The 25,717-nt window shown below is 39.3% G+C and overlaps 1 protein-coding gene across 3 annotated transcripts in view; it reads left to right on the plus strand.

Moving 5' to 3' along the window:
* KCNQ1 (potassium voltage-gated channel subfamily Q member 1) overlaps positions 1 to 25,717 on the plus strand; it is a 359,122-nt gene that overhangs the window by 225,744 nt on the left and 107,661 nt on the right. For all 3 annotated transcript variants that reach the window (XM_086472063.1, XM_086472061.1, XM_086472062.1), the window contains one exon: positions 23,881 to 23,956. In XM_086472063.1, the coding sequence (XP_086328189.1) occupies positions 23,881 to 23,956 (76 nt within the window). The remainder of the gene's footprint in view (positions 1 to 23,880; positions 23,957 to 25,717) is intronic.

A 25,717-nucleotide genomic window follows, 5' to 3' on the forward strand; every position in this document is an offset into this window, starting at 1 on the left:
TTCAGTCCTTTGTGTGGAGGGAAAAAAGATTAAAACTCTTTCAAAGCTAGAGTAGCTTTTTTTGGATCTGTGATCTTTAGTCTTTGTGACAGTAGCTGTTAATTCCATATGCCTTCTCTCTGGCTTCGGTTATGCAGGGCGCACAGGAAAGAAACAATCAATTTTGTGTTCTATTCAAACTGAACACTTGGTAAACTGTTTGGCTGTGATCTTCATGTATCCCTTCTTAAAGGGTAGAGAGGACTTTATGCAGGAATGCTGTTCTCGGTGTAGTCAGTAAATTGGTATCATGTTTCAGAGCAGCTAAGCACTAAATTTTCCTGGTGAGTATTCCTCCAGAAACATTCACATGCTGCAATTCATTGTCTACAGTAGGGAAGCTATTCTTGAACAGCATTAAAAATAAAAGGTGGTTTCAGGTAGGGTTTTTTTTTTTTGGAGAGGGGGTGAGGATATAAGTAGTAGTGTTAGATGCAGAATTTCCACCCTGTGTGTAAGGGATGCAGTGAATTAAGTTTTTTTTTTTTTAGTATGCCTAACTCTTCAAATTGGCACCACAGCATCGGAACGTGACTGGTCTGATTTCCTACGGTCTGATATATTCCTCCCCCAGATCCCTGGTGAAAGCGATGCGTGTTACCGTGTTAATGTGTTGTTATTATTATTTTTTCACATTTAGCTCAGCTGGTTGTTGCACAGCCTTTTCTGTGCAGAAAGTTTTAGAGCATAATAAAGCTTTCATTCGTAAGGAGGGAACCTGATGTTTACTTTTTTTGGCAGAATTCACTACTCACCAGTAAATCTAAAGTAAAAGCAGACGCGTACAGATATTGGAAGTGCCTCCCGCACCCACTGTGACCGGGTGCCTGGGGAAATTGGTCGTATCACAAGTGAAGGTAGTTGGCTTCAATTTGGTCTGAGTTGCTCAGAAGTAAAAGTCACTCGTGTGCAATGCTGACAAGGGATCTGTGTGATGTTAATCCAGTCTGCGAGGGGACAGGTGCTCTCCGCTAACTGGCTCACAGCGCACACGCACCCCTGCGCCAACCGCTTGACAGAAAAGCTGAGGCCAAAACACACATAGAAACTGGCTTAATTTTCCTTTAAAATGTGTTCCTGAGAAACAAGAAGAGGACAAAGAAAGAATGAATTAAGTAAACAGTAGGATTGCTGCTCTCATTTTATGCAGAAGAAATAGGGCTTGCGCTTTTTTTATAGTGCTGTGAACACCTGTTTCAGAAAGCTTCACCACTGAAGAATGGAAGAATACCTAGTGGACTTCAAAGCAGAGATACACCTACCTGTATAAATAAATAAATAGAACTAGTTCCTGGCCAAAGGGATGTTTGAAATCTTGATTTTGCAGATCTCAGTGTCTAAGTAAGACCCAGAATTCTGAAGTGTTTGCAATCCAGACGCATATTCTATTGTTAATTTTTGTGTATACAGTTTTGGGTGAATTGGTATAAATTCAGAGGACAATCTGGTCTTCTTTAGTTCAAAGCCTGTTTACCATTTAGAAATTTGAGGTAAGAAAAATGTCTTACTGTGCACGTCTCACTGTCCAAAAAAAATTTCTCTCTGTTGTGTTCTTCAGCATTGTGTATTGTCTGCTAGCTCAGGAAACTACCATCTCCTGAGTCTGCTGATCTCTGCTGCCTGCCCTGCCTGGGTACTGATACCCTCCTGCTGTCCTGGCTCTGAAAGTGCTCCACAGTATTTCAGACCAAAATAATACAATACTTTTAGTGAGTACATCACAGCACATCACCACCTCACACTGAAACATTGGTTTCATAACATCTTTTAAAAGATTCAAAGGCCCAACAAAGAGAAGAATTTTCTCTCTGTTAATGAGTTCAGTGGTAGCTAAGCTTGTTACAAAGACTTTTAGATGATTTTATAAACAGTAAGGCTGTAAAGGGAAAATGTCTACAAAGCTGTTCTAGATTCCATCCAACAAAGAGACTGTATCATTCGTTCCAAAATGTTAATGTTTTTTGTCTTTTCACCTTCATTTTGGTCAAGCAACCCCATATAAGTCATCTTAGTGCAGCCATTATTTATAGCTAATAATCTCCTTTAGCTGCCAAACCGAAACTAGATCTCCTTCACTCTTGAGCTGAAAGCGCTTTTCTTTCTACAATGTGCTGGACATGTGCCAATTTACCAGTTCCATTAACTTAATGAGGTCTGACAGCCTGCAGCAAATTTTCTCATAATCTCTCTTGGGTTTAAATTTGGTGCTGCACAAACAACTGAGTACGACCAAGTAGTTGCTTTTTAACTCTATGTATTCTAAGCAAAATTCCTTACCCATCTTAAATACAAAGCAGGCTTGAGTCTTTCTTTCTTTTTTGTGGGCAGTTTTTTAATCATGCAGCAATTATGAAATTTACTGATTAACTTGATCTTAACAATCATCTGAATTCTGTATTTCTGTTGACCTGTTGAACATCAGTATTAGAACTTCAAGTGATATAAGTGCAACTGATTTCAACTGCAGTGCTGGTGGTGGTGGGAGAAGGATGGTATTTATTTATTTTTATAATACACCTGAATAGTTATATGAGCTGTGAGGTTATGTCATGATTTTCACAGACTAATAAATAATCACTCTTATAAGGTCAACAGTAGTTTTAATGCAAGGTTAATCCTTAGCTTCTGTTTCCTAATACTTCCAACGATTACTGTTCACTAAAGGCTGCAGTATGTTACTAAGTTCACAAGAAAAGGAATTGCTTGGCAAATTAATCTGGACAAAAATAAAATCTTGCTTTCCCTTGCTTGAATTCTACCTTCGTACCAGCGACAGCGATGTGCTGAAGGCAAAGCTGAAAAAACAGGAATATTACTCATTGCAAGAATAGTGGGTTCTTATTTGTATTTTTCAGTACATGAGATTTCTGTCAATCTGGTAAGCCACTTTAGCAACATGACATTGTAATAGAAAATTGTTAGTGACATACTGCACTTTGAAAATGAGCTTGTAGCAAAGGTTTGATCTGAATTTAAAATTGCCAGGGTATTTCCCTGCACTTTATTAATGCTTCCACTGTGAAGTTTTTACTTGCACCAGCATTTCCCAAGAAGCTGTAAATTTTTGTCTTGAAGTGCTTTGGATGTTACAAGACCTCAGTACTTGGGGTAGAAGGTGTATTGGAGGAATCTTAAATTTGAAAGTAGGTGACAAAGCGCTCGAGTAGAAATGCCATCTCACAGTGCCTCTGTCTGGAGGGTCTCCTTGCATGGGCTTTGTGTATTTTGTATTTTGTCACTATATTTGTAAGTATTAACTTCGCTATGTAACTATTACCAGGCTGAATATTTGTAGCTCAGCACAGTCCACAGTCTTTTGGTTAACATCAAGTTCTGCAAAATTACTGTGATAGTCCTCTGTTTAATCTGGTTCTTACTAAAACAATCCTTTGGTGAGCTGTTTCTGGTTTACAAGAGGGAGAAAAAACCTTAGGCCTCATCCTCACAAAGTCTTACAAGGGTGCTTTACCTCGCGTGACGTGTTGCCTAGTGTACTCCGTGAAAGTGTTCATATATTCACAGCCACATGAAATTGCAACTGCCCGCTCTTTGTAGTTAGATTAGAATGTTTCTTGCTCCTGGAGAGACTGTCTCTTGTATAAACATATCAAGTTTTTGTGTGTGCAAATTCCGTGGAAAATTTGAATGACTGTTGATATTTAGGTAACGAAGCAGCCCAAACGAGTCGAGTTAGAAATTTAATGTACATGTACAACATTGTATGGAATGAGCATTAACATCTTGCTCTTCACACTGGGAGCCACGTTTTGATGGAGAGAGCAGGGAAGTCACCTGTATGCAGCCCCCCAGCTTTAATCCTGCTCTTCCTCAGCTGGTGCTAAAGGCATAGCTGAAAGATAGTTTGGGACCTGTTCTATCTTTAACATGGGTCAACTCTGATGACTTTCTATGACCAGTCTCATCATGTCTATTTTGGGTCATTTCATCAGTTCAAGCTCCCAAGACAATTGATTTGTAATTTCTCATGAAGAAGCAGTTGAAAGAAAACATTGAGTTTGCTCTAATGCTTTAAATGCCGGAAATGCTTTTTTTTCTTTTTTTTTTTCTCTTTAAGAAGAAATAAATTGCATAGTTTGGAGTGCCCCATACATGTCTGATTCCAACATGCTGACAATGTGGTCGTTTACAAGAGTTTTTAATTTTATGTTTCTCAGTATTCCCACCAATATTTTTTTTCCTCTCAGCCAAGATCTTTCTTGAGTCCCTGAACATACTTGGTTGTGCTTAATGTCAGAGTTTAAACACTATTGGATGTCTTGTTGCTGCTGTGATGCCTTACGCTCCTTTAAGTAAGTGCATTGCACAGTCTGGGGAAAAGGAGAATTTAAGCGTGTGGAGGGGCTTTGTGTCCTGCTGAAGCATTGAACAGTCTTGTAGCAAGGCTGGATGTTTCTTGCTATGTTTCTGAAAATGTTGTGTCAAATTACATGTCTTGTATTAGCTCAGCTGAATACAAGTTGCTTGAAGTAGTTGCAGATAAAGTAAACTATTAAAAGAATGAAAACATTTTTCAGGACACGTACCCTTAAGACAGGCAGGTACGGTTAAGTCTGCATTAACATCAGCATAGCAAGAGCATTTGGCTGAACAGTGTTTAATGTCACCTGTATATCAGTCAGTTCTGCTTTGGACTGATGAACATAGGCTATACCATTCATTTATTTTTAACATCAGCAAGCTTAGTGAGGCTGCGTTCCTGCCAATGACGCTGTTTTTGTAAAAACAGTCATTTTTAGAAGATGCATTCATTTCTTGCACAGAACAGCAAACTTAAAGGAAATCTGTATAATTGTAAAGCTTAGTTAAGAAAACTGTATTTAATACAAAAAGTGAGCAATGGAAGGGAAATGTGAGTAGAGGTGTTAATAGGGAAAATTAGCAGCTATAGAGTAATCTAAACTCTTTTTTGTTTCAATACAGATTTTGCATTCTTGTTCTTGTTTTATAAATGGTCATACAAATGTTGCCATTCGTGGACACAGAAGAAGGTAGGAGAGTTGGGGACTGAGAAAATCCATGGTACAGGCAGGTTTGAGAGCAGATCCAGTGCTGCACTTGGCTTTTGCGCTTGGGCTCTAACCATAAGCTTTCTTCCTGTGCAGACCACTGCTTGTTCTTTGTGCCTTTATAAGCAGAGATGCCTGAATATGTTGTGGCTGAATATTGATATACAACTGACCATAAATTGGGAAATTACCTGGTTTGTGTTTGTGCATGTACAATGTTTTCTTTGCCCTTTAATTCGTTGTGCTTGTAGGAAATACTGGGCTAGAAAAATGTTAGTTCTTCAGTATATACCTTCCTCTTTTTTCCCTCATGATCTTCTTCTCAATTGGTAATTTCAAAAAAAAAAAAAAAAAAAGGAAGGTGTTCAAATCATTTCATGGGACTTAATTTTTGGCTTTGCCACAGGCTTCCTGTGTAACCTTGGAGAAATAGCTTAATATACCTCATTTTGACAGAGGTCTGGAAAAAGGTGGTTATGTGAAGCAAGAAAGCATTTGATTATGTTTCCTCAAATGAGAGATGTCCATAATAAATCTACTAAACAAGTCTGGCACAGCAACTTCTAATGAACCCTTAATTTGTGATTTTTAACAGGATAAATTATCCTCACCAGCAGATCTGAGTATTTCTAAGAAATTGCATTTGGACATTTTAGAGGCAACCTCAGCAGATGTTCAGGCAGCTATCCAGGTATCTAAAGATAATAGAAGGAATTCCAACTCACTGACGTCAATAGCAAAACTTCTATTGACTTTGGCAGGCCAAGATTTTACCCTGTCACAGACCTGTGCTAACCCTTGTGAAAGAACAGGTCTCTGCAAAATGACAACAATCAGAAATAATTTTAGAGCACATCCTCTTGTATTATGACCTCTCTACCTTTTATGTTCTCTTCAGGAACTGATGTGAATACATAGTTGAACTTAACTAGGATGTGTGAGAAAAACAAAAAAAAAATGCTTTTCTTGACATTCCCTTGGTTCTTTTTCACTAACAGGTGATTATACATTTGATACTTCCTGAACACTGATTTGAGCACTGGCAATGTCACCATCTGTGTTATTTTTTCTGTTTAAAGATCGATACCGCCATGCTGGATACCTCTCCTGACCTTCCAAGAACTATTCAGTCTTCTCTAAGCACATTTTTTTAATAAAAAATTCATTACCATTGTAAATTGCTTGAAGTCTTGAGAAAAGAGAGAGTATGTTCTTGTTGAATTCAGCAAAGGCCATGTGCTTTCAGGTCAAAAGTTCTCATGTTCATTCCTCATTGCCAATTATCTACTTAGGTGAGAGTACATTACAAAACCTAAACAATTATATGTTATTATATAATCCACATGTTTTTATTTAAGGCTGTCTTAGTAACCAAGTAACATGTACAAGTAGCATATAATAGGGCAGGTTTTTTTATTACAGTTATTTTAGCCTTCTCACTTAAATTCTCTGAATTGCCACTGACAGAACAGAATACTTGGACTTCTGCCTTTTGGGCCTTCAGGTTCGATGTATGTCTGCTTTGCTTTCAAGTGGAAAAGCACCTTGGAACTTACATATTTGTCCTGTGTATAAAATCCTTGCAAGAATCAACAAACTTGAAAGGGTCTGAGCTCATTTACAAGATAGAGCATTTCCTCCATTTTGTATTCCACTTCTTTTTTCCCTCAAACCAACTGCTTTAGTACTCTCCTTACCTGAAAAACAAGTGAACTAAACCTGTAGTTCAGTAGAAGCATTCCAACAATAATCAAGCAAATATATGTATATATTTATATACACACACAGGGGAAGAAAATAAAGCTATTTTTCTGTTAAAACTGTGAAGATTGTGCTACTGCTACTGATAAATCATTTTGTGGTGTACTGTTTAACATGAAAGGAAGTGAGATTCCATTTTTTCATCTAGTTCGTGTTTATGAAATTCAAAATAATAAAAAACTATCTTTTGAAAACTGCATAGGGGTTTTTAGCCTTATTGGATATACTTATTTTGAAAGAAGTCTATATGATAAAGGACTGGCCAGGTATAGTTTGATCATGGTTTAGTTTGTTATGCAGCTATAATTGTTTAAGAAATGCCCATTATTGTAATTGAAGGTGAACATTTACAGTGCTTTGCTTTAATAATTTCAGCCATTAGACAAGCTTGGGACAGCTCTATAAAAAACTCTGTCTTTAGCCCATTAGCACTTTAATTTTATCTGAAAGTGAATCTTCAGCTGCAAGTGTTGTTTAAGGACCCTGCAGTTGCTGTTCAGGAATATACTTCCTAACACCATTCGCTTCAGCCCAGATTCAGGAAAACATTCTAATATGAAAAATCGTTTGTTTGGCCTTTATTTCAGGCCTGACTGCAGACAAGTAGTTGTCCTAACAGCTTGGTATTGATGTGTCCTTCAGAAGCAGCAGCTAGAGGGGTCAGTACAGGCTGCTGTGTAGGATAAAACATTTCAGGACATTTCATAGTGCTGGAGAATAAAGGAACTACATGAAAAAAAACCAGCACAAATTCAATTTAGTCACCTAATTACACAAATATAAATAGTTTGTTGTTGCTCTATTTTATCTGGTTTATGTGTAGGTACACGCAGACAACACGTGTAAATACTGTTCAAAAGAGAATAATATTTGAACTTAGAAAATAGAGAGGGAAGTAAACTTAGGTATATTTAGACTTGCGCTTAAACCAAGGCAGGGGCCATCTGGTTACAGGACAAACAATACCAATTCGATAATCCGTTCTAGAAAGCAATGTCATCTTAGGTTTCTCAATAAAATCAGCAGTGGATAAACATTCCAAGATTTGAGTAAAGATTGCCTCATATGGAGTCCTTCACACTCATCCAAATCTCATGAGTTTTCAAACTGGGTCATGGAAGTCTTGTGGGAAAAGAGTTTGAGCTGATTGTTTGTTTGTTTGTTTTTTCCTGCTTCCAATTCAGACTGGAAATTCTGTGAAAATGTTCTTTATTGTGGTATTTCATCATTGGTGCTTTAGGTCTTGGCTAGCAAACAGAAAAAAAAAAAGTATCAAGAAAAGATATTTAAGCATTTTTAAATGTGAAAAGTCCAAGAGTCTTCCAAAGACCAAACCATTTGTTGCTGGTTTGGTTTGAGATCAAGTGAAATGATTTCTGCTTTGATTAAAGACTAGACTTTTATGGATATAAGGCAACTCAGAGACAGATGGGTAATAGTAGGATTTGCCTAAGTGTTTTGTAGTTAGTTGTCTGTCTGCATCTTTAGGAATTTGTTTAGTACGTTTAAAATAAATCCATTACTGAGAAATGCTAGAGGCTGAAATTCTCAATTTCTTGCAAAAAGCACATTTGCCTTATGCGTTGAGCCCTGCTGTTCTTAAGGGGTGTAACTTTTCATAGGTCTCATGCTGGCGTTGGTACAGGGGGAAGTTGGCCATGGGACGAGCAGCAGCCACAGCTCCGCAGAGCTGATTTCCAACAGATACCGGGCCTGGCTTAAAAAAAGTCATCACCGAGTCCCTGACCTCTGAAACGCACCACGGAGGTGCCGTGCTGTGCACACTGTCGTCGGGCGTTTTCTGCCCACGAGGAGCTGGCTGCGCCTGGCTCTGCCTTTTTTGCATAAGCCAGCAAACAAACGTTGGTTTTTAACAGCTTCCCGTTATGGCACCCCGTTACGGGGCGGAGTCTCTCTGTCTATAGTCACCTGCTGCATTGGCCAAACTGGTTTGCGATTTGTCTGGTTTTGGTTGAATTTTAAGCAATTTCTTAGCTTGTTTTTCCTCGCGTTCTGACCAGGCTGTCGGTTCATATTTAAAATAGCATTAATGATGTGATGTTAACACCTACACTAACCAGGTAGTTCCTTACTATGGGATATATAATCCTATTTTTAAGTGGAATTCAGGATACATTAATTGTTCATCAGCAAATCTCCAGGAAAATCAATACAAACTCAGAAGTGCTGGGGGAAAAGGCAACTTTGATTTCCTTCTAATGCTTGCTCTTTCTTCTGTGTTCTAAAAGCCTTGCAAAACGTGAGTGGTTGAAAATATGTAGGGGAAAAGAAAGGGGGGGAATATCCCATGCACTTGCACTTTTGAATGTGGAAAAGCCTAGATCCTTGTAATTACCTATTTGCACAAACACCTATGGTGTTATTCAGGCTCTCATTAAATTAATCCAGTGAGAGTATGCTTTTGTAAACTGGAAGGAGAGGAAAAATAATATAAATAAAAAGGGCATGTGAGAGGGAAGAGTAAATATAGCCTCAGAGTCTGGCTTAGCTGTAACTGCCCTGTGCCCAGGTGGCATACACTTGGCTTGCTCTCTCTGCCCGTCCAAGCCAGGGAGGAAAGCAGTGTTCAGCCTGCACAGAAAGCCATTCCATGCAGTCAGTAAGGCCATGCCTACTCCCATGCTTTTCGTCGTTGTTTCAAAGTTCCTAATTTTTTTTCGCTCCCCAAAGTGAGCAGGGTTGTAATAGTAAAGACTGAATTTAAAGACCTGAATAATGTTAAATGTCACGTTGACTCTCCACTCTTCATTTGAGGGCCACATTGTACATTAGTACCTTCACTGCCGATAAAAGCCTCTGTGATGCACCAGAATGCAAATGAGACTAATTTTGTTTCAGTGTTCCTGCATATGCTTAGCCTGCTCTTATCTCTGCTCTTGGCCTGTGCAGAACTCATGGATATAAAGGCATATACAAGGTGTAAAAGTAGGTGGTGGAAAAGTACTGCTGATTTTCAGTGCACTTTTTCACATTTTGCAATTCCCCACTTCCTCAGCAGATTTTCAGTGAGGAATCACTGCTGAGATGTATGGGAAGTCTCCCCATTTATCATGATTTTGACTTCTTACCACCTTGAAATATCTTCTCGATTCTGGTATTTTCAAAATCGAAATTTATTCCTTTTCTCTCCAATTCTTGTCTGCAGTTTGCATTAATTGACTTGCCTTGTATTAAGTGAATGCTTTCATATACATATATATTATTTTTATGAAATAATTGTTCAAAGCTGGAAATGCTTGGTGTTGTACTACTAGTATATCTGCAAAGTGCTTCCAAGGAAGTGCTAAAGTGGTTTGGTAAGTCCTTTTTCCTCCAGAAAAACACTGGTCTCACAAAAGTTTGAATGACAACTTTTACTTGGTTTTAGGGCATCCCTATCAGTAGTTTAACACAGAAAGCACAATTGCAAAACTAATAACAATGAAAGCCTAAGTTTTATATATCCCTACTTAGCGTTTGGGCTCCTCAAAATGTGAGGGGTATATTCTCTGAACCGTGTCCCATTGTGAAGAGTTGCCATGCAGGCCAAGAGTAAGGAGAAACAGAAAAAAGGTATATCGCAGTATTGTTTGGTACGAAGGTGGCGAGGAAAGAAATGTGGAAAGGTGTTTGCATGATATTGAGCAACGGCACACAGAGTGAAGAGGCCCATGAGATTTGACAGTTAGAGTCACAGTAGGCTGGGAAGGGCTGTGAAAATAAGGATGAGTAACTTACGACTGGTAAAACAGAGGAGAAACAACAGGACAGATGCAGAAAATGTAAAGGTAAAGGGGAGGAAAAGGTACTTGGAAAGGATAGGAAAGTCAGAGGAGAAGAGAGGGGCCAAGAGCTAATGTGAAGGAAGGCAGCTAGAGAAGAGAGCTGGCTCACAGTGGCAGGGAGGGAAAAGAGGAGAGGAGAGCCTGATGCTCTTTTAAATAAGACTTTCAGGATTGCCTATCTAATTAAATCAGTGGAGCTCTGATTTGAACCAGCTCAGGGTTTGGCTAACTGCTGCTGGTTCTACATCTTGTGGGTAAGATGCTCGAGAGTGAGTGGGTATATGTGTATATAAATATATTTGTGCGTGTGTCTCATCTTGCACTCAAAAAAAAGAAATAATCCTGGTGGGTTTAATGCCAGGCAAGATATCTCTCTGCTTTCATAAGTAACATTTGCCATGTGTTCTGTGGTGTGATACATGATGCTGGTCTTGAGGTGGGAATCCGCTGATTCTCAGACAGGTATAGCACAAATGGTGGCAATGCTGGGCCCTCCTTAATTCTGCTGTTAGTGTGTTCCCTCAAATGACTGTCCATCCTGGACGTTGGTAGTTTCATTTTCATTTCAATTTAATTTTCTCTGTGCTGATGCTGCCAAGAGAAACACATGGTCATATTAGTTCTTTGAATACTGGATTCCTTGACTATATCAATACCACTGAAAAAAATATTTCTAGAATAAATAGAGCCCACCTAAAACTGGCCAGGATCAAGAGACTCCTATCTGCTATGCTGAGTGTAGTTGAGCTGATGCTCAACTCCTATCGAGGAAATGTTGCTTTGCAGAAATGCGTGTTGCAGAACTATAGCGTTACAAAGTAAGCTGATATTTTTAACAAAGTACACGACTCTAAATCATTCTGTAAACACTCTGTAAACATTTACACAATAGGAGTATTAAGCAAAATATTTTTTCCGTGTAACAGAACTTAAGTTGAAAGTACAACAGGCTTGTTAACAGTTCCTGAATTGAGAGGGAGAAAGTAATTAAAACACACACCATTTTCCATATCTAACTTACTAGAGAGTAATTCTAGGCCAAAAAATACGTTGTTGAGCTGTACTTGTGCTTTGAAGGCACAGAAAGAAATGGAGTTCACATACCAGAGCAGTTAGTCCCAGCCAGTTTCTGTCTCCAGTATATCAGCTCATAAAATTTCCCCCGTCTTTTTGCAATAATAATAACACAGCATATTCTTTAACTATTAGATTGAACAGAACTCGGACACTTCAGGTCAGATTTTCCACACAAAAGATATGAACCTAGTTGGTAGGTGTGTATCTAGAATTCTCCTCCATATATAATCTATATTTGCTAGCTTAAATGTTTTCTTACATGTACAAATTCTTCAAGTGTCTACTGATCCCTCGATATGCTAAACAAGTGTGTAAGTTCAGGCGTGTGTTCTCCCCTTGGCTTCGATAAGTCTACTCATGCACGTAGTCCTACACCCGCTTTGGCGAGATGGGGACTTCAAAGCAACTCGGTGCGTTTAGGCAGGAACTTTTGCACAGGATGTGCTTTAAAGAAGCATTTATCTAGCCAGCCACTTTGGAGACATAGTTCAGTAAATGTGATACAGTCCATATTTTTAGCGGCTTTCCGGTGGCAAAGTGCCTCTCCCTTCATACTCATACAATTTGTACGTCTGGTTCTGTATGGAATGGGTCAGATTGTCGCAGTTATTTAGGCACCTCATGAGATTTCTCTGTGCATTCCAACCTAATTAGATGGGCTGATAGACATCTTTGGAAATCCCACTGGGGACATCCGTAGGTCTTGTAGGCAAATATCATCTTGGGTTCACAAGAGACAAAGATGAGATCTGGATCTGAGCATCTGCAGGACTAAAGTGAAGCAAGGGAGGTTGTGTTTGAAATTGGACTGTGGCTTTAAAAAGCTGCAGTGATAATAGGATGAAGGTGGAGCAGTTGAGGGTCTGATCTTAAATTTTCCACAGTGTGTGCATTTGTGAGAAAGTCAGGTTTTGGTTTGAGATTGTTTCCAAAAGCAAACCATGGTGACTATTATGGGTATTGAGATTTGCTAACACGAAATGTGATATGTCAAATGTTGGTCATGAGAGGATTGTGCTAGTAACAAATTCTCTCTTACACTCTCTTTTCCCCAAATCTTTCTTTGCAAGTACAATCACATGAAACAGTTTTAGCAAACTATTTCAGAAGGGCTCAGACTTGTTTAGGTTGTCTCTCTGATTATTGTAGCACAAAATTTTAGCCATGACTGTGTTTTTTGGGTGCTCCCACAACATGCCCAGTAGCTAAGACTGAATTCCTTTTCAGGCTGTGTTTTTCTAATGCTCTCAGGTAGCTACTTCTTCACTTGAAAACGATTCAGGTGCCCATCGCTGCCACTTTGGAGACATTTTTCCTGTGAATTGCATCCTTTTCAGTGAAGTGCAGAAGCACCTTAGCTTTTCATCAGGAAGTATGGACAAAAGTGCCACTTCACCGAACTGCAGCCAATAAAGGGACGGAGGTTGGATTACCATGGGCAGTTACTGCGTGTTCAGATGAGTGATCCTGCAGTAAGCTTAAAATTATCTTTGTTTTTCTTCTTTTAGCTGTCCTGGGTTGGTTGGTTTAGGGTTTGCTCAAAAATATTACATTGGTGTAGAGATTTAACATGACATACCATCATACTTTATTTCGGTCCAAGCCCATTTCTGTTTTTAATCATACTGTTGTGTCACGTATGTGAGAGAATTTCTGGAAGTACTGGAACTCTGACCCTGACAAGGTATAGACTAATCCCTCTTGGCAATGCTGATATTCCAATCTGTTCTTTTACATTGTGTTTTTTTATTAAAAAAAAAAAAAAAAAAAAAAAAGTCTGTGTCTTAGTATTCAAGTTTGAACAGGCTGTGCTGGATTTGAGGGGTTTTTTTTGTCCAATGATTGATAAGAGAGACTAAAATGATAGAGAAATGGTTGGGGATCATTAAGATAATAAATAAGTGCTCTTTATATTCTTTATATCATCTTAATGCTCTTAGATATTTCTGAAAAGAAGTTACCGCTAATGTGTTAGTGTTAGTTCTATTGACTGATTAAGGAGTTTATAACCTTATGGTGAGACGACAGGCTCCTAGTTACTTCTTTCCCAGTGAAATATAGCCTGATATTCAACACCAGAGGCCTGTGTTTGCCAGGTCTTGCTCTATAAGAGAGATCCTAATCTCAACAAGATAAACTGCTTAAATAAAAGTTGATGAAAGAACAGTCCGAATAGGGGATTATGCTCTAACAGTTTTACAGTGCTTTGCTTTAGGACAATTCCATGCTTGTGTCCTTAGGGAAGTCAGTCAAAGAGCTAAAGTTTTTGGTGTTTACAGAATTGTATTCATCTTGATTTTTACCAGGTTAATTTCTCTTCAGTACTCGCATATTCATTTTCATTTTGTACCGGGAAGAAATTACGGGGAAAGGGTTAAGAGCATGCTTGCTCTTCATCTGTTTTAAATCCACAAATGTGAGCCCCTGCGCTGTTTCTAGGTCTCAGATTACGGTCTGTGATTTATAGGAAAAGGCTGTTCTCCACAAGCTGAAATCCCATGGGTTTCTCCACCATTGTAAAATAACAAATCCTTGAGAATGCTTCCAGTTGCAAAAATTGCAGTTTTGCACTACATTTGTAACTGCTTTTTTTTTTCCTCAAGTGATGGCATTGACATGGGAAGTGAAGTCCCTTGTCCTAATGCTCTCTGTTCAAGGTTTGCCATGCTTTTCATTGCAGCTCACACAAACTATAGCAACACCCTTATGTTTATAGCCTTTTATCACTTTATTTTTGGAGGATACACCCACTAAAAAGTGCAGCTGTGAGCAGACACTTGTATCATTCTGCAGAAGTTACATCCAGAGCCCCTGCAGAGAGGGCAGGCCAGAAGCCACAGTGACCTAACAGTCCTTTCTAGTGTCTCATGGTGTAAATCAGCACAGAATTTGGCCTCATGTTTTTCAGTTGATTTCTGTGGCAGTGATGAGGTGTTTTTTGATACGTTGTGATTTCAGAATGTAATGCTTAGAAACAGCTTGACTGCAGCAACTTCCATCTTCCCTTTTTTGTTATTAAATGGCAGGACAATTTGCCAGTCGTCTTTGTAGTTGAGAGCAACATGGAAAATGTTAGGATTTCTGAAATAGTATTATCACTGATTTTGATAATGTAAGTATTGCTATTCAGGTCAATGGCCTTTTCCTTTCACATATTTTCCCCTGCTGTAATTCCTGCCTCTGAAACAGGAGGGCTGCTTTATTTTGTCAGTCACAAATGTGCAATGACTCTCATTTGTGTTGAACAGCTGAGATACTCTCTCAATTTACCTACTTTGCCTTGGTAGAATAGCCTGAACTTGTGAGGGTGTATGAGTGAACCTAACCTCTGGATAGTGATTGGTTTTACAAAGAAAAAACAGCTTTTTTTGTCCCTATTCACCATTATTTAAAAACACACCTATTACTGAGGTTCAGGGAAAAAAAATGAAGGAGGTTCTGGCTCAAGTCATTGTGTGAGGTTAAATTGGTAGCAATGCGATATTGTTTTCATCTTCCGTGGATCCCCTGTGAACTGCATCAGTAGTTGACCTAATAGAAGCTTATTTCTTTTGTCTCAAAACAAAAGGTTAAGTGGGATGTTATTAGTAGTATTACGTGATAAGTCTTAATTCAGATGTGGAATACAGCATGTATTAAATTAGCATGTTGAGGGGAAGCAAATAATTGAGAACTCTTAATGAGTTGATCATAATTTTGATGCTTTTACATCCCATAGTTGCCATTAGACATTTTTGTGTACTGATGTACCTGATGCGTATTCTGGGCAAAGCAATCTAAGCCCAATGGAAAAGCCGAACTCAGCCTTGAGTTTGCAGTGGTCTTGTAACTCCCCACGATGAATACAACAAAGAGCTACCATGTAGTGAAACAACTTCTTGAGCATAGTGAAGTAGTGTAACATCACTGGTTTAAAGGTTATTGCAAGTTTAATAGGCTAACGATGGAGAGGCAAGTAACCATAGGCAATAGGGTTGTTTTGTCCTAGTATCACTGATTGTAGCCCTGCATTTCCTTGTATAATTCAGTCGTGAATGACAAGCTGTGCAAAAAATAGTCTTTTAGTCTGAAAAGATCAATCTTAACCAGATGCTGCAAAATAATAAATTCCATGGCTTTCCTCGTGCAATGAACTGCAGCATGGTTGTGTTCTGTCTTCAGCTTCTTTGGAAAAGGAGTTTAATGCATCTGACTGTCTCTAAGACAGTGCTGTACATTATTATTTACTTATCTGTGGTCTCATTTGTGTCTAGTTACTTTCAAATTGCTTGGCCTTGAAACCATGTGAAAAAGCAACTGCCTTCTGGCGCAACAAGATGCAGAGAGTAAAGAGCGGAATAAAGGTTCACTGTGATTTGATATGGGTATCAATATCAGTTGGGATTTGGTGGTGATATCACCAACATTAGGGAACAATAGCCAATTCTGACAAAATGGGAACTGTTTTTTCTCCTGCTTTCTCTACAAAGTATTTCAGTCCCTTCCAAAAACAATTTTGTTGTCTTATTTTTTCCCCCATGCCCGTTGTGCAACTCTTCATGCCCTGGTAACAGACAAAAGTAGAAATGGAATTGTGAAAATACACAGCAAAGGCGATTTAGGATGTACAAGAAATCTCATGCTCTCGCCTGATTTCAGCACAAACTTTTATCGTAAGGGTTATGTTCTTAGCTAGCAGCATTGTGGGCGGACAGCAAGGGAAATCTCTGATGCTGCATCTGTTTGCCCCAGCATACTGTTAGTTCTGAAAATGTACACATGATCTTTATTCTAGCTACAGCAATTTGTCTTGGTTCTAGACTATGGGTTGGACCATTTCCCCCAAGAGAAGTTAACAAATTTGAGCATTGCACTCCAAAATCCTGTGCTGTTTAGCTATTCTGTTTAGTTTGAAACCAGTTTTTGGTTTGTTTGTCAGGATATGCTGAGGAACAGAGGGTCAGCATGCTTGAAAACTTTGCTTTTAATGGTGTGTTCATCTTCCTTATGCTGTGTCCAGTCTCCCAGTATCACAGAAATGCTTTGCAGAAAGCTGTTCTTGAAATTTCGGTTGTAAAATGATCCACCTTGAGTTACAGCAATATAGTCATTGTGCAGCAGTATAGGTATTAAAGAGTTTGTACTTCGGGTGAGTTATGAAGCCAAGCCCCTTGTGAAACTCGTGTTCCCTATCAGAAAAACACCTTCCAAAAAATTCTGTGCTTCGTGCCGTCTCCTGCTGATCCACCTGGCAGCTATTATTTACCTGTGCTAACTAAAGGTCCGGAGAGCAATGGTTCTTTCCCTTCTCAGGCCTGCATTTAGATATTCATTTCAGTTTGCCTTGATAGGAGCATATTTTGAAGGGCTAGACTGAGGAGCTCTGTTTTCCAGAGTCACTCGGAGTCTCAGATTGCTATTAGTGCCTGAGACCAGTCAAGCCACTTGAGCTTGTTTTCTGCTTCCCATATGAACCCCCACTTCCTGCGTCCTCGGACGCCTCTCCCAGGCCACCGATGCGGAGCTTGGGAGCCCTTCCGACCTGTCAAATGCGGCTGATCAGGTCTCCCGCCAGCTGCCATCGCTGCGCGAAGGCTCCGAGAGCTGGGGAGGGCACGGCACGCTCCCCGCTGTGGTCGCTGGGCTGCCCGCCCCATGGGGAGCCTGCGTCTTTCCGACGGCTTCCTCCCTTTGGGTACCGTGCTCCAATGGCGTGACTATGAAAAACCTGCACAATTTTTCTCCTTTTTAAAACATTTCTGATAATAGTAGGCTGTTTTTATTATTAACTGAAGATACTAAAACATCAAAATCCTCCAAAGGCAATGTTACTTTTTTTAAGTTGTTCTTTTTTGCATGTCTTAAAAATCCGCAAACCAAGCTGAACCAGACTATCTGTAACAGAGAAAAGAGGATTGCTGTAACTACATGAAAGGATTTCTGAGTTAAGACCATGACTTTTGAGAAGGGAGGCATGAAAGCTGCTGTAAAGTAAAATACAAATCCATTAAGAGATGACTGTGGATTTAAAATTACATAATTTAAATTAAAAAAAGACCAACCACAGATAGTTGGGAAAATACATAGTGGGGGAAGGAACTTACAAATGTTGATTCAGCTTAAGCTAATTCCCCCAGGGCTACGTTCACATTCAGTAAATAATAACCAAGATGTTTACTGGCAGAAGGGTTCACCAAAAGAGTGAATTTGACATTACTCTTACGGAGTATTCTTGCAGAGCAATTTTTAAATTTATAATCACTAATATTCCTATGGGAAGACAGCCCCTTCATTCTCCTAGGTAGGGAACAAAAATTACATTGAGACACATGCATTTCAGTCAAAGCAGCTTGTATTTTTAAATTCAAACAAAACATATTATTCTGCAGAAATTATTAATCAAATGTCTCCATAGAAATAATTTGCTGCTGACATTGAATTATTCGGTGCTTAGATGGACAAATGCACTTGATGAAATCTTACCTGTTGATGACCAATTTGCAAACATGAATAAGAGTTCAGTAGACAGAGATATTTCGTAACCAGATTGTTTGCCAATAATGTCTTTGACTGCCTAAGACCAAAAAAGTTTTGGAAATCTAGCTTAGCTGCTATTAGAGATTCTCCATGTTCTATGCACATCTGTTATTTCTGTATTCCTATTGCATTTAAACCTGTGAAGACTCTGGAGGTGAGGACTGTGGGGGACAGCTGACTTCATTTCAATTGTCTTGTCACTAGTTTCTAACTTTATTTTCACGAATGGATGGGAAGTCCAGAGGGCAAGGTCTAGTAAAGAATGTTTGTCCATTAAAAATAAACACATTAATACACTGAAAATGTTATGGGAGCATTTATGTAAACACTAAGCTTGGCTGAAGCCCATTTAATAAAACTTGAATTTTGTAACTAGTTTGCTCTTCAAGTCCTGTCATACTTTTCTAACACTTCTCGGCAGCTTTTACTGGTTTGTCGTTAAGACGGTTTTTGTGAATCATTTATGGGCCAGGGTATATGTCAAGAGCCCTTGATAAAAATATCGTAATGATGGCAAAGAACAGTTGCCAAGCTCTAGCAGCAAACGAACGGAAAAGCTGTGTAGCCCACGTTATTTGAAATAGCCAGTGATTCTGATTTTGTTCCTGGGTACGGTGATCAAGCATTTCTTATTGCAGAACACACAGCGATGCAACCTAATCCCTTCCGACCTACCGCTTCTAAACTGTTGCCCAGTACAGAGAGACTCCCATCAACTGAAATGGGCAGGGAATGATAGAACGTGTGAAAAGACAAGAATGACCTTGAGCCACGGCAAATTCTATACCAAAAGTGCCTGGAGGACTAATGATGAAAGATTTCATTAGACTTAAATGCACTAATAAAATAGCTTAATGTAGTTACTCTGAATCTTGTCCACCAGATTCTGTGACAAGGAGTGCTTTTCAGTGCCTGAATGGAAAAAATACTTCAGTTCACATGTACAACATCTTATTAAAATCTGATGTGTTAAAGTTCAAGTCTAAATAATGATTAGTGCCAAAAACTTAAGGCCAACCAACTTCAGCCTCCTTTCTTAATACTTTAGCTCTGTCCGAAGACAGAAATTTAAGATGACTGCAGAGAATTTAAATATGTTTGAAAACTGAGCTTGACTTCAAATCAGTGTTAGGTTTACTGAGAAAAGGGCATTTTGTAAAAGATATTAAAAATCCATGGCTCTCTCCTACTGAGTTTTCATTCTTGTTAACCTCACTCTGAACAGACAGCGCTGACCTTTTAACTCTGATAATATCAGTGTCCGTGTATGTTGGGAGGTCTGTGCCAGACATTATGGTCCTGATAATAAAATGTTCTACAAATGAACAAAAAGGCAAGTGTTATAAATAGGAAATGAACACCACCTTTCCTCTGTCTTGTTGCTTTAATATTTCTGTTAACACTAAACCAATATGTAGAACACCTTCCTGAGATGAAAAGGGGAACAAACTTCTAATGGCATTACTAAGGATTTGATATAAAATTCAGCAGCTTTGTAAGGACAATAAATATTTCTAAGTAGTAATTGGTTTTCCTTTCTTGTTCTTTAATGACAGAACTGTGTCTTTCAGAATAGGGACTGATCTTGTAAAACTTCATTTTTTTTTTTTTTAAAAAAAGAAGTTTTTCTTGAAATGTGAAACAACCAAACCATGCAACTGCTCACTTCCTTTATTGTGAAGCCACCTGGTTTTTGTAACCAAAAATCTTAGCCTTGGTCCCAGAAAGCGTTCTTCTGGGGTGGCCCTGCAGGTCCCTGTGCAGGAATGAGGCAGGCGGGTGCTGGCTGGAGCCGGTGACATTCACTGTCAGTGAGTGAGGTACCGGGGAATGAGCCACACCTTGGGAGGTTTTCCCCAGCTGTGTTGTGAAAAAATGAGTAACATTGCGGTCAAATGTACGATGGCTCCATTACTATAGGTTTGGGCATTTATAAATGTGTAACAACTTTCCAGCCAAATGAGAAGGTCTGTAAAATTACCTGCAGCTCTTAAGCATGCTTGTTTTCCAAATTACGTGAAATTCTAGTCCAGATTTCTGATGGACTCATGAAGAGGTCAGGTTTCCTCCAAATGACTTGTTGTAGGTTAAGTATCCTGACAGCAAAAGGAGACAGGAAAATCTAGTGATTTCTAGTAATTTCATTCTGTCAGGCTTTCTTTTGTGATGTAGGTGCTCAATCTATTGTATTTTGTTGCCAGGGAGTTTTTTGTCCTCATTTCCTATGCTTTGAGGAGTGCCTACATTTGCAACAGGTTACTTTTTCAGTGCACAAATAAAGCAAACCTAGTTTATACCTACAAGTTATGTAGGTTTGTGTGAATCTATTGACCCTATTACTACTGGGATGGTTTTGTATTGCTGAATTGTTATATCCTCCTCCATCCTTCTGGATCAGTCCTACAGGTTCTGACAATGTTGCGGCTTTGGGACCTAATTCTATGAGTTTAAGTCCATGGGAAATGTCACGTAGTATGTGCTGTGTTCAAGGCAATCTTAATGTCCTGTTTATATTGAGAAGGAAAATTATAGCCAGTGTAAGCTATTGGGAGTTTTCCTTTGGAAAGGTGCAGGCTGAGATGTTGTCTAGTGTTGGAAGCTTTAAACCTTGTCTGCTGACCCTGTTGGTAATGCGCTTCTCAAACCAGCTTTCTCCCAAAGTCAGGCAAACCAAAATGTGTAAGAATGAGGGATTTCAATTGCAAGAGAGCTCAGCTCCCACAGCTCCCCTGATGCAGCTGGGCTCTCCGGGATATCCCTGCAATCCCTAAAAACCCCTTCCCTGGGGGGGGGGGGGAGGCGACCCTGCCGTCGGAGACTCGCCCTGCCCGGCAGAGCTTCTCCAAAGGCTGTCTCCCGCTCGTGTGGGGAGGCGTGCACAGCGAAGGCGTGTTGCTGTTGTCTGTAAGCACTCTTGGATGATGTCATTTCCCGCCACACTCCTAAAAAAAAAAAAAGGTATTTGTGAAGCTCCTGCTCCGAGGGCAGTGAGGTGGCTATCTGGCATCTGAGCATGCCGTACATCCCCAGAGGCTGCAGGCAGCCGTTCTGTAACCAGAATTCAGAGATGTCGCAAGTGGCTGAACAAACCAATATCACCAGTTAATGGTTAAGCTCTCAATTTACTAAAGCGTTTGTTACCAGTTTGCGAAAGAGATCAAACAACCGTGAATCATAACCTTGGCTACTAATTAAATCCTTTATTCCCTTCCCTCATCGCAGAAGCATTTAATCTTGGGGAATCAGGACAGCCTGTTGTGCAGAATTAGGTTTTACAGCATTAGCAGAAACAAGCTTACTGTAAGGTTTCCTACTGGAACTGGAAATGGGAAGGAATAAAATGAGAGTATTAACTTCGTCTCCTGGCATGGAAGTTCATGTTAACACTGAACAATGACTGATGTGAAATAGCTGCATTGAAAAATCAATGGTGGTATAGTTTTATTATTTCACTGAATGACAAATATCATTTTTATTATCTAGCTGTCTTGCTTGTAGATGAGACTCGTTATCTAGATAGAGACTGAGGGATTTGGTGTGCTTTACTAGTGATGGTCTGTCCCGAAGAAAAATATTTTACTCAGAAATAATGGACTGTGAAGAACACCCCACAGGAAATGAGGCATAAACCAAAATACTACAGGCAGTTTTATTGCAATTGAAATTTATTTCCATTTGTTTTAAGATGTTTTTGTGTGCGTTTATGTATAGGATGTATAGCTGCCGATAGTTACACTTTCACACCTTTGGTATTTAGTAGCAAATTAAGCAGCATTTATCTCTCTGTCTCCCATCCCTGTGATTTTATAAGCAGGATTTATAAAACCTCAAACACTTTATTTTTTTTGGTGTTTGGGAAAGCCGTCCTTGTCCCTAGCAGCAGAGTGACGCAGCAAGGGCTCCCAGAACAGGGATGCTATGTCAGTTCAGATCTGCGGGAGCCGGGACCTGGAGAGAGGCTCTTGGGCATCACGGTAAGGTGTGCAGGGGGAAGGGCCTCCCTGCACAGACCCAGCTGCAGAGTCACGGATCGGTGCGTCATTATTGAGTCTCTTTATATCAGTGCACGTACAGTCTTAGCGGTCTGTAGACCTGTGGTGAGCAGCTGAACGATGGCAGTTTGAAAAGCAACCATATTTTACGCTGTATCAAGAGAAAGTAATCTTTTCTGTCATTGCTAAATCTGAGCGATTTCTGTAACAGAAAGAAACCACTCGAGAGGCAGTATCTACCAGTAGAAAATGAGAGCTTTTTATGGTTCTGGTTATGGCTTTGCAGAAAGCGCTTTTCCCACTAAAAAGTGTGAGTTTTCAGAAAGAGGACACCCCAGCTACACTTACCATGCTGTTCCGAGGACAGACATCAACTGTTTGTGTGTGAAGAACTTCTGTTTGCTGGGGGAAATTTGTCCTGAGGAAATACGTGAATACTCACTAAAATTCCAGGTTATATTTAACTGAAGAGTCTTGGGTGATAGCATGCTAGGTCATACCGAAGACCCAAACCTGTACAGAGCTTTTCCATCCCGTAGTGAATATGAATGCCATCAGGTTCAGTACAGACAGAAAGCACTGCCCTGTGGCACCTCAATATGCTGGTCTATCAGTATTACTACTAACAATTTTATAAAGATAAAACATCTGGAATATCTAACACTGCTTTTCCTGCTGCTTCCCCAAAGCCATCACTAGAAGTCAGGGATGAGAGTTAAAAATACTGGATGTTCATGCATTTAAAAAAGGAAATAAAGATTGTGCAATAATGTCATTCAAGCGCATTGGTAAGAGTCATAGAATGAGCAAGTAGAATAAATCATCAGCACAGCTTAAATATTTGATTTGATATTTTAATGTTAATAAAAATACATCATTTTTGCAAGTTTTGAAAAATTTAAAGTATCTGTTGCTTTTAATGAGCAGTTTAAAAAATAATGTCAGATACTATGAAAATCTGTTGGTTTAGGGTACAAAGCAAATTATTTTTTTTAAATTCTGTTTTCAGTTCATATGCGTGTGCATGAAGAGGGGGATATATTTGTTTAAAGACCTTGGAAATTATTTTGTCTTTGTATACACTTACAGTTCGGTTTTAGGATACATATGTATGTAGATGTTGCATCCAGCTTCCACAAGGTCATTTGGATTGTTTAACAGTCAGTGATTCAAAAGTGGGTTTTAAAGTGGTTTTTTAAAATAATTTTTGAAAAACAAATTTGTATAAGTGAAGAAACATGTTGTACACGACTTGGGGGGGTGGGGAACAAACCACAAAAAATCCACAATAAAAACCCAAAAGCTGGGTTTCTAGAGTGACTGTGTATAAAAGCCGTACGTGGCTGAATATGCAGAAACTTGATAGCTTTTTTTTTTCTGTGGAAATGAAACTGGGAAAGATGGATGGAGGTTTGCTTACAGTTAGGAGGAGGTGATGTGGACACCTCTTTTTACTGTGAAATGTATGCAAACCTAGCACAGGTCAGATAAAATCCTGGATTTTTACAGCCTCCTTGAAAGGTGGGGAAGGTCAGCATAACAGTGTGCTGTGCTCCCAGGCTGGAGTGCAGTGCTTACGTTACACGTTCGCGCGTTAGTGAAGCATTCACTGCAGACTGGTGTGTTTATTGTCTGCATGGAGATGCTCTTTCACCCCACTCACCTTCCTCGATTTTCCCACAGGCTGCGAGAACACCACCGCGCTGCCATTAAGGTGATTCGTAGGATGCAGTATTTTGTGGCAAAGAAAAAGTTTCAGGTGAGTTGTGAATAGAAAGCTCCTTTTCTAAAGAAACCCTTTTATTCTCCTGATTCATTGTTTCTTTTGGAAACTTAAGAAAGACTAGCACAATTCATTTCAATAAAGGTGAGCTACACCTGCTATTCTTTCCCTCCTTCAATAGGGTGGTTGTTTAGCAGCAGGTTAGTCAACTGTGGGTGCACTGGAAAGAGGCTAAACTCCTGAAATGCAGTCTGAATTAAAACGTTATTTTCTGCTAATGGACTTGACCTTTAACCCTCTGTTATCGCTGTCTCTTTCTCGCAGTGCAAACATTCTCATATGTCTCCATTAATTCTGAGCTGTATGTTGCTGTCATGCTGAGTCAGTAGGATTAGAGATTAAAATACTACCTCAGCCTTGTTTCTGTCTCTTACTCAATGATAATGAAGTCCTGATAAGAAACCAGGGTGGAAATTTGTTAGCGTATTGGAAGATTTCTCCTTCCTTTTGCCTTCCCTCCTCTGCATAGGTAGGAGACCTCCTTCCCAGTTCATGAGGTATCGGTTCTCTTTACTCCTCTAGCCCTCACTGACATACGTTTCCTGTGTGCAGCTTCCCTTGCTGTGATATTGTGATACCGTAAGCATTTAACAGTATCTAATTAACCCTGTTGCCTGTTGTGAATAAAAAAATTCTGACTGCAAACTTCCCAAGAATGTGGTTTCTAAATCAATTTCGTTAATCCACTAAAAACACGTGTCAACAGCCTTCAGCTTGATTTAAACCAGGTGAATATATATATATCTATCTAAGAAATATATTGCTTTACTTAAAATTAATTAATAAGGGACAATATCCAGAGAACAGGCTTCATAAATAAAAATGCGCAGAAAGAGATGGGCTTGACTGCCCACATCCATTTCATATGTGACCTTGCAGCTACTGCTTACAACAGACTAAAAAGCTTTCCCACCCTTAATCTAGACCCCCTAGGTCTAGACCCTGGGGAGGGTGTCCTTTTTCCTTCAAATTTGAAGGGCGCAAAGCTTAGGATCAAAAAGATGACGATGATGACTAACAGTCCAAGAGATTATTGTTTCTGTAAGGTGACGCTTGCTGCTACTTCAAAACTGTAATCCTGACTGAATTCTTTAGTAATTTTCTACTTTGGATCTTTTTGTTTTTACTGTACTTCATGAGGTAATTTACGGCTAAGGTTGCCTGAGCTTTTCAGAAATTTGTTTTGGTTGTGTGTAATGTATTCAAACTGACACCATTTAGGCTGAAATCTCCCATGTCCAGAGAGCGGTTTCAGAAACTTTCTGCTAGCACGTTTCACCTGTTATTTTAGTAAGACTGAAATTAAGAAAGGCACAATGTCTGGACTACTTGAGAATAATTTTTATAGTCATTTTGTTGAGAAGCTCCTTAACACTGGCTGGCCAGCACTTGTAACTTGGCAAGGGACGTGGCCCATTCCAGTGATGTGTCCACTGCTGTTCTATGAAAAACTGCCTAAATGTGGCATTAAACTTTAATTTATTCTAATTCTAAAACCCGATTGTGATCCTTTGCTCCGTGGTAATTACTGAATCATTGCTCTCATAAATTTAGATCATAAAATATTTGCCGTGGTATTAAGTAAACTGCTTAGAAACAAGAAATCGCACATTATGTATCTACCTCCCAAGTGGTATTTGTCAAAAACAGATTTTGAAAATGCCTGTGTGCAACATTATCCACCTGGCAAATAAGTGAAACTCCCCTGCGGCAGATGATTTGATAGAAGCTGAAAAA

This window comes from Leptosomus discolor, chromosome 12, assembly GCF_034619465.1.
Source record: "Leptosomus discolor isolate bLepDis1 chromosome 12, bLepDis1.hap2, whole genome shotgun sequence".
NCBI classification, from domain to species: Eukaryota; Metazoa; Chordata; class Aves; order Leptosomiformes; family Leptosomidae; genus Leptosomus; species Leptosomus discolor.